Genomic DNA, 13,130 nt, shown 5'->3' with positions numbered 1-13,130 from the left:
CCGGGGCACCTGGTCCTCGAACGTGGGCTCGTGCATGACGATATTCAGCAGCGAGGTGGCGGGGCGGAAGGTGAGGTCGGTGAGGTCGATGTTGTCGTTCTCGAACCCGAGCACGTAACCACCTGGACGGCAGTGGCGGTTCAGGTGGCAGCAGGGGCAGGGGCAGGGGCAGGGGGAGGGGAGTTTCGGCAACTGCGAGTTGATGGGGCCAATCATCAGTGTGTGGGTTGCGCCATCATGACAATGATGTGGTGTGGCGGGCTGGTTCAGGCGGACTGACCCCATCGGGGGGGAGGACCCCACAGAAGAAGACTTCATCCGCCGCAGTCCACTGACTTTGGCGATGCTGGTGATGATGGTGGTGGTGATGATGATGGTGATGATGATGATAATGGTGATGATGGTGGTGGTGGTGATGATGGTGATAATGGTGGTGATGATGGCGATAATGGTAGTGATGATGGTGATAATGGTAGTGGTGGGCGTGATGATGGTGGTGGTGGTGGTGGTGATGATGATGGTGATGATGGTGGTGTGGGACGCCGCGTGAGTGAAGGGGATGTTTCGCAGTTGAGGAGCCCCCCTCAGGGTGGGGGTCGGCCACGTGGAGCGCACCTGCCAGCTCCGGTAAGCGCGCCATCCCTACCTTCCTCCCCGTTCCCCTCCCCCTCTTTATTCCAGCTTTACGACAGCATTGCTTTACTACTTCTCCGCCGCCTCTACACCTACTTTCCTATACCTACTTCTTTACGGCTTGGCATTACTGCTTTCTCTGCTTTTTTAGTCCTGGCGGCTTAGGTAGGTAGTTTTTCCGACATCAGCTTCACTACGTCATCCCGAGGTCGCCGTCTTCACGGACGCCTTTCGGTCAGTTCTACGTCTGGTACACTCTTGCCCTGGCCGCAGCTTCACTCGTTTGTGGTTCGTCTTTCCCCCTCCCCCTCCCCCTACCTAACTGCCACCTCCTCCCCCCCACCCCCACCCACCTGACAGGTCCTGATCGGGGTCCATCTTCCTCACGTTGACCCGCTCCGGCCCCACCGTGACACGCTCCGTAACCACAAACAGCCCCTGGTAGTGGGAGGGCCGCACGGAGCCCGAACCGTCATCCATCAGGAAAACCTGGAAGGGGGGACAAGGGGAGGGGGGTGCCAGGGGGGGCATGAAGGGGTCGGGTGGGGATTGTCCATACAAACTACGAAATGAAGCGAAGCTTTGAGAGGAAAGGTAAGACGCAGATTGCCCCAGACCGAATCAAATAAATTATGGGGGAGCTGTGGACCCGAAGTAAAGGGGCCGGAGATGGGGGGAAAGGAGATGGGGGGGAAGGAGATGGGGGGGAAGGAGATGGGGGGGAAGCCCGGTGAAGTAGCTGACCACCGAAAAGGCCTCACAAAATGCTGGCAGAGCATTTTCGCGCGCAAATATTGAAAGTATGTCGTACTGTATGATAGCTACACTATAGCCAGAACCTGCAGATTGTGTTCTGGGCCAGTGGCACTGGGCGCGCGAGGCACAGCTACTCTCCAAACAGGTGTACACAAATATTCGCAAGAATCTTGACCTCAGCCGTACCGCCGTACACAGCAAGCCTCCGTACCTCGCAGTACCGGGTGCGGGGCGCCCAGCGCCCCATGCGGCGAAAAATGTCGTACGCCAGCATATTGCGCATCCCCAGGGTTTTGTCAGTCTCGGGCCCGTACAGCGCCCACTCGTTATTGCCCGGCATGCCAAGTACGGGTACCTGCACGGCATCATCCGTAGCACGCGATTGCACAGCAGTGAGGTGAAGCAAAGAAAATGGCCTCTTAGATCTCCTGTAATTTTACCCACCAAAAGCACGGTCGTTGCGCAATTTTCAAAGTAGGGGATCTAAACCTTGCGGTACAGCAGACATGGTCAACGAAGCACAGTGTGCGTCATGCATTGTTTTACTCTCTAGATGCCCATGCACCGCAACGTTAAGCTGGAAATGGCCCACCGAGTGTACGGCACCATGAACCCCCACCACGGCGGTGCAAGAGGGCTTGTTGGCGAAGTGGATGCCGATGTGGACGGTCATCATCATCATCATCACCATCATTGGGGCCACAACAAGCTATTGACCCCGATGTCCCCAAGAACCCGCCCCGGGGCCCTCAACCCGCCTTCCTGTTCCGGCCACCCGTCTACCCATCTGAACTATCCTCCGCGATTTTCGTATATATGCCACATAAGTAACCTTCCCACATACATAGATGCGCACACTTGCTGCAATCTGCAACCCTCTCCGCTACGTGCCTGCCGCCCACATTCCTCTAGCCCATGTACTCGCCCTCTACCCACCATAAGTTTGGCAGTTCCCCCGTTCGAACCCGCAGTCCGGAATTTTATATTGTAACTCTTTTTGCTGTTCATCACGGAGCTGCTTCCTCGCAGCTTCACGTTGGCTTCCGCGGTGAAGTCCTGGTACGCCCTGCCGTCCCAGCTGCCGCCAGACGGACTGTGAGGAGGAGGCGGGGAGACGGGAGGCCACGGCCGGGGTGAGGGGTAACGTTGCTAACGTTGAGGTAGCAGGAAGGGGAGGGGGAGGAGGGGGGGGACGGGGAGGGGGAGGACGAGGGGGAGGAGGGGGCTCGCACGCCAATGCCAATGCCAATGCACGCCACTCACCCCACCTTCCCTTCACTAAAATGTAACCTCCGAATCCACCGGCGACACAATTGCTCCCATGATGCGGCACCGTCACGAGGTGAGCCATAACCTAGCCATGAGGAGATCAGATGGCTTCACGGCGATGGTTGACTGGCAATGCAGAGCGGGCTCGGCGGGACAATTACGCACGCGCTAAACACAGCCCTCATTACGGCTCGGAATTGGTTCGGAGCCTCGAATTCTAGTCTATAACATGGGCTAGGTTAAAGTTAAAGAGAAAGTTAGAGTTAAAGAAAAAGTTTTGTTTATATTGCTTTTTTCGCTTTATTTATTCTTCGCCACACGCACCTGCAGCTGCACACGGTGCCCCGTACAGATTTGTCCCTGGTGGTCACTTTGGAGCCCCAGGTGTCGATCAGCAGCAGCGGCAGCCCGCTGGTAAAACCAATAGCCCCGGACGTTAGCCGGCTGCAGCAGCCACCGCCATCCCCCAACAGACTCCGTGATGCGCCGCCACCTTCTTGCACCGAAGATGCAGTGGATGCCGCCATCAGCAAGGACAGCTTGCTGCTGCTGCTGCTGCTGCTGGCGTTGCTGCCGCCAACACGGCCGTTGCTCTCAAGCGTGGGGACGCTGCCGCCAACACCAACACCGCGGACCTGTCGCGTAGGCAGGTGACAACCCGGCCCCCCAGGAGGATGTTGGCGCATCCCAAGGTTTGGTACCCACTACCAGGCCTATACAGTACTTGGGTTAGGCACGGGCAGCAGGACCGGTAATATCTTTTACTTGGCCTTTCACACCCTAAGTTACCTTACAAGTAGTTTCACACCGGCGCCGGGGGGTCTCGTAAGAGCCGGGGTCAACTGGCATTAATGTGGCGTCCAGTAAGAACCTTGTCGTACGCCCAGGCCCAAAGCTAGCCACAGCTATAGGGGGGCCTTCCGTCGTTACGCATTTCCCGGCGCCCTTAAAAGCCAATGTCCATCTCGTATTTTATAAATAAACCGAAGGGCCCCCGAGGTTGGTGCGCATTTACGAAAAAAACATGCAGCTCATTCGCAAACGCTCTCCAGTCTGGGATGACAATACATATCGCGCCATCGCACCACCGCAATTTGCTCCAGTCCCGCCCGCCTCACGGAACAGAACTTATCAGCGCCACTACTTACCGTCGGCACCGCATCAGCACCGGCAGCACCAGAAGCAACAGCAATGCTGTCCCGTGGAGCCGCTGCCCTGAAGACCTCATGCAGCTGCTGTTGCCCGAGTGGCCCATGTAGCCTTGATGACGGAGGGATCGTTCGGTTGGCAGCGGAGGAGGCGGAGGAGACGGCGCTCGCCGCCGCCGGCAAAGCGGGGTCGTCTATGACTTTGTTGGAATCGACCGATGCGGCACCGGCAGCGGTGGGTACTTGCAATACTAGGAGGGTGGAGGTAAGGACCAGGAGGCCGCAGCCATCTAGAAGTGCAGCGAAGCCGAAGCGCAGCACACGGACCCACCCGCTACGGCGCTGTCTTTGGTGGGCGCACACTGATACGCGATGCGGCCCAGGCGCTGAGCCGCCAGGTACCGCCAGACTGCCCGATGTTGCTCTCGCGGCTGCTGCTGCTGATGATGATGATGATGACCCATCGGCAGCGGCGTTTGTGGCCCCAGCGCAAGTGGCGGCAGCCATGGCGCCCTCACGCCGCGATGGAGGCGTCATGCCTCCAGACCGATGGACGGACAGACAGACAGAGAAGTGGGTAAAGGATGGCTCTAGCTGAATGAAAGTTTTAGCTGAATGTGCGTGTGCCGAAGTGGCTATCGTCCAGCCTGTTCGCTGAGTGCAGAGGGTTGGCAGTCCAAGTTAAAGCAGGTCTGCAGGTCCGGGGAGGAGGAGGAGGAGGAGAGTCCCGTAGTGGCACTGAAGCGCACGAAGCTAGACGAAGTCGAGTCCAGTCAGTCGGTCAGGTCGTGAACGCTTCGGAAATTGCGCGGAGCCGCTCCCGCATTTTCAAGTTGAACCGCCGGGCATGCGAGTCAACCACCTTACGAACCGGCCAATGTCGGCAGCCGATTGCCAGAGCCTTATCCAACGACAGGAGGCGTAAGCTGTCTCTTGGCAGGGTCGCTTGGTACGCTTGGAAATTAGGTGATAGAAATTTTGCTCGGTATTGCTTGGAGGCGATATAAAGAAAGGCCAGAAGGCTGACGTGTGAGGGCAAGAGGCTACAGCATCAGGGGCATGAGCGGAAAGAGGGAGCAGACTGACAGGTGTCGTACAAGTAACGTGAATGACAGCCGATGGCTGTCTGACAGAACGCCGCCTTCCTCCTCCACCAACCGAAGAACAACTGCGGGGCACGCTGCTTCTGCATGTTCGACAAGTTTTGTAAATAAACCTTTCACGTACCGGATTCAACTATGTAGGAAGGCTGTAGCTAGTTTTCTCATTCTGCCGTTGGATATCGTGTAAAGCAAGCGGGTGCCGCGCCTTGACGGAGGCTGCAGCTCTTGTTTCCTTCGGCTATCGCGACGTGTCCTCTTGGACAGGGGTAGCTCCATTTGGATGCGATCCAAGCTCACCTATGTGTAGCAAGCAAGCACTGTAGACAGGGGACTGGAGACAGGGATTACGAATGCTCACACCGCTGGTTCACCTGGGCGGATCCGCTACTTCTCAAGACCACCTAGCACCCTCAGCACATACAAGCCGCCGCCTAAACAGGCAATGACCCCAAACCCCAAACCACCGCACAGAGCTGATCGCAGGTCATCCAGCAGCATCCACTAATCCATGGCCGCCGTGGTAAACGAACCTTCGGAAGGAAAGCTTCTAAAAGCATTCCCCCCAAATCCTCTACAGCCCGCGATCCGGATGTGTGGATCCATCCGCATATCGGCACAGACGGCTTTCAGCGCTTTGGTTTGCAATTACCGCAAACCGAGGCAAGGGACGCAAAGCGAACAAGCACAGCCAAAAGAGGTCTTCCAAAAGCTGCCAGCGTTTCCAGCAACCGCCAGAGGGGTGTGCACGCTTAACAGCCCGGGCGTGGACTGGCTCAAAATTTCTTGCCATCGCCTCCCTCCCTTTCCCCTGCATCCATGCCTTGCCATACACCATACCTGTGCGATCTTCCGCTCACTACCCCCACCCGTAAATCAGTGTCAACCTTTTCTCCAGCCCAGCTCTCAGCATTAAGCACGTTAACGCGGCTCATGGACATTCCCTAGCCCCCCCTCTCTCTTCACCCACACACAAACTTCCGGGCAAAGATCAGGTACCCCGTGTGCCCTCGGGCTTCCGCGGAGGGCCGCCAGGACACGACACGCGACCGACCGACAGCCGCATCACCCGCAGCCGCCAGAGCACATCCAGGTGCTGCACCCTGCCCCTGCCCCTGCGGCGGCTCATTCGCCTCCTGCCCACATGCCGTCTCCGCACTGGTCCCGACCGCGCCCGCCTTCTCTCCCGTCTTGCCCCCAGCAACGCCACCCACATCCTCCAAATCCACCCCTGAAGCTCCTCCTCCTCCTCCTGCTGCTGCTGCTGCTGGTACCTCCGCCTCTGCAGCCGTTGCGGCCTCCATTCCCGACACGCCTTCCTCGCCTGCCGCCTCCTCACCAGCAGCAGGTCGCGCCGCTTCCGGCTGCTGTTGCTGCTGCTGTTGCTGCTGGCCTTCGACCGCCATCTTGGGCTGCGGCCCGGGGGGAGCCGGGTCGGTCCTGCGGCGCTTGCTGAGCGGCCCCTCTGCCAGCTGCAGACTGGTGACCAGGGTCTCCCGGTGGACCTGAGGGATCGATAGCAAGACCGGGACCGGGACAGCAACATCTTGACAGAAATCTTGAGCAGCAGCAGCAGTAGCAGCACTTACAGAGGTAGCAGGAACACGGCGCATGTAGCCCACCATGAGGAGTTGAGGAGAGCAATGGAGTCGCCTCTCAGCACGACCTCTCACGAGTCACCAGGTCACGACAACGACCACCACCTCGGACCGGACCGAACCGGACTGGGAGCCGTCCAAGGAAGGATTAGACGTTCAGGAAAATTTGGGCCACAGCTCGGGTAGTGGCTGCGCACCGCATTTGCGCAGCAGCTCAATTGTAGTGTGCACACACACACGCACACACTCTTACATGCACACGCACATACCCAGTACAGCGCCCCAGGCCGCCCTCACCTCGCATTCCCGCAACAGGCACTCGTACGTGATGAGGTCGGTGAAGCCCGAGCTGGACAGGGCCTCCGCGGTCCGCTGCACCTGCTCGATGCAGGGGCTGAAGGCGCAGAAGCGGCCGTTGGGCCTGAGGCAGGCGGCGGCCGAGGGCACCACCTTGTGGGGTGCGGGCAGATCCAGAAACACGCCGTCCGCGGCGCCCTGGAGTTGCCCACGAGCAGGAGGGAGGGGGAAGGGGTAAAGTCAGAAGGCTAATTTAGCATGTGTTATTAAAAATGTTTCAAGGATATTCCCAAGGTCGCGTTTACACGGCGAGACACAAGCTGTCGTCCGAAAATGGTGTAACCATAAACGGATGAAGAAAGGCACCTCAAAGCCATCATCCATACTCCTTTCTTCGACGCGAAACAAACAACCCTCGTCGGAAAACCCGTCGGGGCCTCACTCTCTCATGTAAGAATGGGCCCACACTCTTTTCTCCTAGGAAGCTCCGATCGCCTTACACCCTTGCCCGCTTCCGCCCACTTGTACGCCCGCCCGGCCTTTTGACACCCCGCCCGCCGTATTGAAGACCGGCCCCTCGACGAAACCCCCTCCCCTCCCCTCCCCTCTCCTCCCCTCCCTCCGTCCTTCCTTACATGAAGGGTGTCCGGAAACCCGAGCTCCTCAATATTGCGCTGAGTGACCGTCACCAACCCGGACAGCCCGTGCTGCTTGAACTCCGCAGCCGCGTCCTCTGATTAGTGCGAAGGATATCAGGTTGCCCACGACATTATGACGACAGCATAGCGAGAGGACGGACAGAAATACGGACGGACACGTGGGGGAGTGGGCTGGGGGAAAATGGCCGTGACAAGCAAAATGAGCCACTCTGAACGATGTGTGTGTGTGGCCAGGTAAAGCCATTTCATTCCAAGCCTAATCCAAAAGGTGTTGGACTAGTATTTGTGATAACCTCCCGCACGCTGACCTTGGACAGCCCCCCATCCCACCGGCTGTGGGGGAAACAACAGCAACAACGGAAACCTTTTGATTATAGAGCGCAGTCACAAGGGTAAAAGCAAACGGTGCAACAGGTGCACCCCTCTTGAAGTACTTCTACTACTATGATGTACTAGTAGCACATACCACCTGTCCCCTCACACCCGGGGGCACCGCTCATACCCACCCGGAGCCCCCCCTGCCCCTCTCACCGGCTCGTCCTGCATGGAACTCAAACGTGTGCACGTGCCCTGTGGGGGCTACTGCGCGCACCAGCGAGTGCGTCAGGCTGCCGCTGCCTGTACCGCTCTCCAGGACAACGCTGCCTGTGCGAGGTGGGGGAATGTGCGGGGAGAGAGGGTCAGGAGTTCTGGATTGCCACACCACACCACACATACAAACGCATGTGAATGCGGCCGGCCAACAGCTTTTGCCGTCTCGTCATAACGTTTTCCCATATCGGCATTTCTTCCTAACGGTCTTCATTAACGTTGCACAGCAGCATTTTTTACTTCTTAAGTGTGCAGACAAGACACAGCCTTGGACTCGTGCACAGGCCATCATTCGGACAGCTTTCTCCTTTCGTTCCACATACAAACCTCGCGGGGGTTCAAATGCCGGCGGCTGACCCTTGCTCTGACGCGCGTTGCTATAAGGCCCTGCGGTTGATCATTCCATCAAACTCGCGGGCCTCCCCCCCCCCGGGTGGCGCGGCCCCCCTCGATCTTGCCACAAAGTTGATGATGGCAGTCTCCCGTCCGAACCTACGACTCAAATACCTCCCCCGACAACCTCCCCATCCCCCGGTATCGCAGATCCGATCACTCACCCCCCACCCACCCACCCACCCCACCATCCGCACACCTCACTCACCAGGTTTGAGATCCAGGTGGGTCACCACCATGGAGATATCCGCCAGGTACAAGATCTGGGTCCTGCACGGGACAAATAGGCAGAGGTCAGGCAAGGCCCGCGACACAGCAGAGCAGTGCAGTATCCCCAAGTGCCAAACGCGACCGGCAACAGGGGACGGATCATGAGAGGGATCTTGGCTTCCGATGTCGTGAGTTGGACGATGAACTGACCATGCCAACTGAAACGTCAACGCACACACTGCCAAATGGATACAGAGGTACTTTTTTTGTTTTAAGTCCGGAAAGGCCTGTGTGCAACATGTATAAATTTTCCCTATTGTGACCGATTTCTCCAGGCGGGGCCCATTCGTTTACTGTTAATAATTAACAGTGTTCGTTTGTGAGTGCATGGAAAATGTTATTGCAAGGCATCCAGACCACATCAACTACACTACAGCATACGCATCAGCAGGGGTGCCGCCGCGGTGGAAAGGGCGGTAGCGTGCCGGGGGTAGCGTTAATAGCAGGGCTAGTAGTGGGGGCTCGCTTGTGCGCACCTGTGACGTAGAACCTGCGTCCAGAGCTCCGGGGTTGGCCGCAGCAGCAGAACCCATCCGCTCGCCCCTTTGTTGCTAGAGGTGACCTTGCTGCCGAACGGCTTGCCAATCCAGGACTGTGTGGCAAGATAAGATCAAGGTGTGTACAAGTAATATTACGAGGCTCCAGGTGCAGATGGAAAGGGGGAATGAGGGGAAAGGCTGGGGGGAGTGAACAATGGTTGGCAGGATGCGGTGTAGTGGTTGCCGAGTAGACTGCCCGGAGCTGTTGGTGCAAAAAGCGACGTGTTCGCAGTGCAGTGCCATGGTCGACGGGCGTCTGCGGCTCCATGACATGAGACCGTGGAGCATAATGCATGCAAGGAGGACTTCTGGCGATGAGGAAAATACTCCGGAAGCCCGCGGCGGCGGCCGCCAATCGTCGGTAATCTACGGACCTCGTGTTTGAAGGTACCGAATCGATTATCGTAGCGCCCCTTGGTCGAAACGTAGACAGCTTTCATAGAATTCATTCCTTCATACACGATTACACAATCGCCCTCCTTAATTGATGACGACGACGTCGACAAGCCATCTCCTGTACAACTTGTACTCGCTAGAAAATTCATGTCGCTTGCTGATCTATGTTAACTGCAAGGTAGAAGTGTTGCCACAATACAAAGCACTGAAACCTAGCCACCCAAACTAGATCTGCAGAACAATATGCGCTACGCGTAATTCACGATACGCTGTATGGCTCGTTAAATTTGCTAGGCAAGATGGTAAACCTTTCGATTGAAGCACTTTCTGACGTTTGTACGGACTTAGACGAGGAACGGTACCCTGCCTCTGCAAGGCGCATTACAGCATCCGTGATGATGCCTCCTACTTATTTTTATGATTGAACCAAAGTTAATGCTAACGCCTTTATTCGGGAAGTTGACTATGTTGTCGCACTCGTGTAACAATGTTAGGAGACATTAACGCTTGACTACGATAAAGATGGATTGGGATGATGCCGGTAACACTGGCACGGCCAAAAGGTGCGATAGCAAATTTGAGCAACATGCACCAGCGGACACCTGACTTACGAACGCGACATAACGGCCGGCCGCAGGCCTGTCAAGCAAACACTGCAGAGCAAGAAGCAGGTTCCGGCGAAGGTTCAGGTGCGTCTACCTTTTGGGGGCGATCCCTCTGAATGTCGTCGTCGGGACAACTCACAGCTCCTGGGAACCCAAAACAGGTAAAGCTACCTAAAGCTCTCTTTGAGTCGGCGGTCCAGTCTGGCAACTCCCTGCTGGTGGAACGAAGCCTGAAGCAGGAGGCAAACAAGCCTCCCCCGGGTAAGAGCTAGGGTACTGCATGCCTCACGGCGGCCTGGCGCAAGCGGGTATGCAGGTTGACCCCACGAGTGCCATGGTGATGGGCATGCATATCTGCACATTCCCTGAGATGGCAAACCCGGACGGCAAGGGTGCACATGTATTCGAGAGAGGCCGGAACGGCTCGTGCAGCATCACGCTGGCTGGATGCATGGGCTCCTTACCGCAACCGCACCAGCAAAAGCCTAAACCGTATGCCCTAGACGCCTGCCTCTCCTCTCTTCCCCCCATACTCCCCATTGCCCTACCCCTTTCCCTCCCTTCCACACGAATCACAGGCAGCCTCCCTGCAGCCTTCAAACTCCCTCAGCGAGCCTCCCCACCAGGTGCTCCCAACATCTCCCCTCGGGGGTCCACCAGCCCCAAGGGAGCCCCCGGAAGCCCCACCAGCCCTAGCAACGGCGCTACAGCCGCAGCTACCGCTGCCAACGGCACGAATGGCATCACCCCTTCAGCACCCCCTAGCCCGCCGCCGCCCGCGACCCTGCAGCCCTTCACCCGCAGACCTCCCAGATGTGAGTACTTCTTCGACCCAGCCACCGCATCCGACCTTTTTCCCCCGCGCCCGCTGGAAGGATCCGCTCTGGCTGATTACTTCATCATGGGCTCAGAGGCGGCGGCGGCAGCCGCAGCCGGCGATGCCGCCGCCAGCGCTGCAGGCGTTGCGGAGGTTCAGTCGGAGCCGGCGCACCCGCTGGGCTGGGTGCCCGTGGAGGAAACCCAGTTCAGCACCCGGCTGCGGCCCCGCACAGGCCAGCTGCCGGTGCGCACCACCACCAGCATGCCCCTAGAGTATTTTGACAGCCCGGAGATGGAGCTAATTTCTCCCGAGCAGCGTCTGGAGGCGGCGGCGGCTGGCGGGCCAGCGGCTGGAGGGAAAGGCCCGGACGGTGTGCTGGCGTATAGCCGCTACTTCGACTCCAAAGGGTCCTTCTCGTGGGCTCCATGCTTCGTTAGAGAGTACGACAGGTGCGCAACTCCTCACGCGCGAGAGCGCCAAAAGGTAGAAAACGAGGGTCTGCAACCGGTGCGCAGAGGAGAAATGCATGTTGGATTTTGCGAAGGGTACTGTGGGCCAAGGGGTAAAGCTTTGGTAAAGCGGCAGCCCTGCCATAAGCTTTGTATGCTGTGGCTGGACAGCGGCGACGGTGCAGGCATGTCTTGCGGGCCAGGCAGCGGAGCCACGGCGCTCCAACCGAACCCACCAGCAGCTGCACAGGAGGTGCGAAGCGGCTGTGGTCAGCGCCAGTCTGGTTCGTTGCATGCACCCCGGGGCTCTTGGAGTTATCCGGCAGTCGCGCTCAGGATAAGGATTAGCCACGGAGCGGTATACTCTTGCCGTGGTCTTCCTGAAAGGGAGGATAAAGGCAGCTGCTGCCGCGCCACTCGGCAGCGATATGGCATCGCATGGCCTTGCGGAGGATGGCCAGCACTCGGGTCAGCACAGCGCCGGGGAAAAAAGCCTGCTGGGGGGAAGCCTGTGCGCGGGGCTCCCCTTTACTTTCGGCTGCCCACCGCGCTGCGTTGGCCCCTAGCCGGATGTTCCACACGGGGGTGCTACTCGCTGTGCGAAACTCCGCAGCCTGGCGCGTGCTGGAGTGGTTCAGCGACTGCGTCGGCGGGCTGCTCTCATGGCGTGTGCACATGGCCGGTTGCCGCTCGGTTGGCGCCGAAACGACACGGCCGCCGCGAGACCGGCCAGCGTGGCGGACGATGCGATGCTATGAAGGCCTGCCTGGCATGCAGAACGCCATCGACCCAGATCGGCCGTCCTCCTTCTTTATCAATAAATAGATCCCAGCTCCGCAGCGACCCCTAACCTTTTTCAAAACCCCAGACGCCTGTGTGGCCAAGCCTTGCATGACACATTCTGAACCCCCGAATGGCCTGCTTAGTACGGTAACTTGGGTAATGACAAGCCTTCCAATAAATGAATGAATGAGTGAATGAATGAATGAAATGATTAAACCCTGGTCTGGGGTCTTTGCGGAAGCTGCGCTTGACCCATGCCTTGAAGCGCCCTTCCTGAAGCATGCACGGCTCAACACCCGTACCTCTGACAATCCTGTCTACCTGCCTGCATATCTTGCGCTGTGCGCGTGTCTCCCACGTCGCTCTGTCCGTGCTATCCATGCTGCTGCTTTTACGCTCTGCCTTCGGGTCATGAACTCACGGGTGATGCTGCACCCACAGGAACCAGGACATGTACTTCATCACCTGGGCCTCCACGGGTAAGACCAAGTGGGTCAAGCGGCTCAATCTGCTGTTCGCAGACGAGAGCAGGACGGGCTTTAGCTTCAGGTGCGTGCGCGCCATTGTGCGTGCGTGTGTAGGTTGAAAGGAGGCGCATTGCGCGCCTCGCCGTATGCTGGAACGATAGCAACTGCCAAACAAGGGAAACAGGCTCCCTTGGTCATTGGGAGAGATCGTCACTTAAACTACGTGTACTCACTGGAAAGAAGCCTGCATGTGGGCCGTGAGGTTAAAGGAGCTTAGGAAATAGCAGAAAAAAGCCAGGGGATGGTGCTCCAGCCGCAGCGGGGCTTTCGCGCTGCGATAGCACTTGCATGTATTGA

General features: G+C 58.0%; 3 protein-coding genes across 3 annotated transcripts in view; 1 reads left to right on the top strand and 2 right to left on the bottom strand.

Moving 5' to 3' along the window:
- VOLCADRAFT_89424 (uncharacterized protein) overlaps window positions 1-5,226 on the bottom strand; it is a gene marked incomplete at both ends in the record, with an annotated part of 8,463 nt that extends 3,237 nt beyond the window's left edge. Inside the window, 8 exons of the mRNA XM_002948946.1 lie at window positions 10-122; window positions 987-1,122; window positions 1,601-1,744; window positions 2,326-2,482; window positions 2,658-2,743; window positions 2,983-3,102; window positions 3,807-4,345; window positions 5,207-5,226. Coding sequence (XP_002948992.1) covers window positions 10-122; window positions 987-1,122; window positions 1,601-1,744; window positions 2,326-2,482; window positions 2,658-2,743; window positions 2,983-3,102; window positions 3,807-4,345; window positions 5,207-5,225 — 1,314 coding nt within the window. The remainder of the gene's footprint in view (window positions 1-9; window positions 123-986; window positions 1,123-1,600; window positions 1,745-2,325; window positions 2,483-2,657; window positions 2,744-2,982; window positions 3,103-3,806; window positions 4,346-5,206) is intronic.
- A 106-nt stretch (window positions 5,227-5,332) lies between these two features.
- Window positions 5,333-9,922, bottom strand: VOLCADRAFT_109017 (uncharacterized protein). Its single transcript, XM_002948945.1, has 7 exons — window positions 9,628-9,922; window positions 9,191-9,306; window positions 8,653-8,714; window positions 7,992-8,105; window positions 7,437-7,534; window positions 6,802-6,999; window positions 5,333-6,123 (listed from the first exon to the last, which is right to left on the bottom strand). The coding sequence occupies exons 1-7, from the start codon at window positions 9,796-9,798 to the stop codon at window positions 5,869-5,871; spliced, it is 1,014 nt and encodes a 337-aa protein (XP_002948991.1). The 5' UTR covers window positions 9,799-9,922; the 3' UTR covers window positions 5,333-5,868.
- A 249-nt stretch (window positions 9,923-10,171) lies between these two features.
- On the top strand, window positions 10,172-11,523 carry VOLCADRAFT_117040 (uncharacterized protein; the record flags this gene model as incomplete). Its single annotated transcript, XM_002949040.1, has 4 exons — window positions 10,172-10,212; window positions 10,287-10,338; window positions 10,416-10,515; window positions 10,833-11,523. Coding segments are annotated over 4 exons (884 nt in total), but the record flags the coding sequence as incomplete, so codon positions are not given.
- Between the last annotated feature and the right edge of the window lie 1,607 nt (window positions 11,524-13,130).

The sequence above is a fragment of the Volvox carteri genome, assembly GCF_000143455.1.
Source record: "Volvox carteri f. nagariensis unplaced genomic scaffold VOLCAscaffold_12, whole genome shotgun sequence".
NCBI classification, from domain to species: Eukaryota; Viridiplantae; Chlorophyta; class Chlorophyceae; order Chlamydomonadales; family Volvocaceae; genus Volvox; species Volvox carteri.
Note: the sequence above shows the minus strand (reverse complement) of the source record. Positions and strands in the feature narration are given on the sequence as shown.

Coding starts and splice junctions, on each gene's coding strand:
- VOLCADRAFT_109017 (XM_002948945.1), bottom strand. CDS start 9,798: ATGAATTTTCTAGCGAGTACAAGTTGTACAGGAGATGGCTTGTCGACG. Junction 7,000..7,436: donor GGTTTCCGGACACCCTTCAT/GTAAGGAAGGAC, acceptor GGGCAACTCCAG/GGCGCCGCGGACGGCGTGTT. Junction 6,124..6,801: donor GCCTGTTGCGGGAATGCGAG/GTGAGGGCGGCC, acceptor GTGGATTTGGAG/GATGTGGGTGGCGTTGCTGG.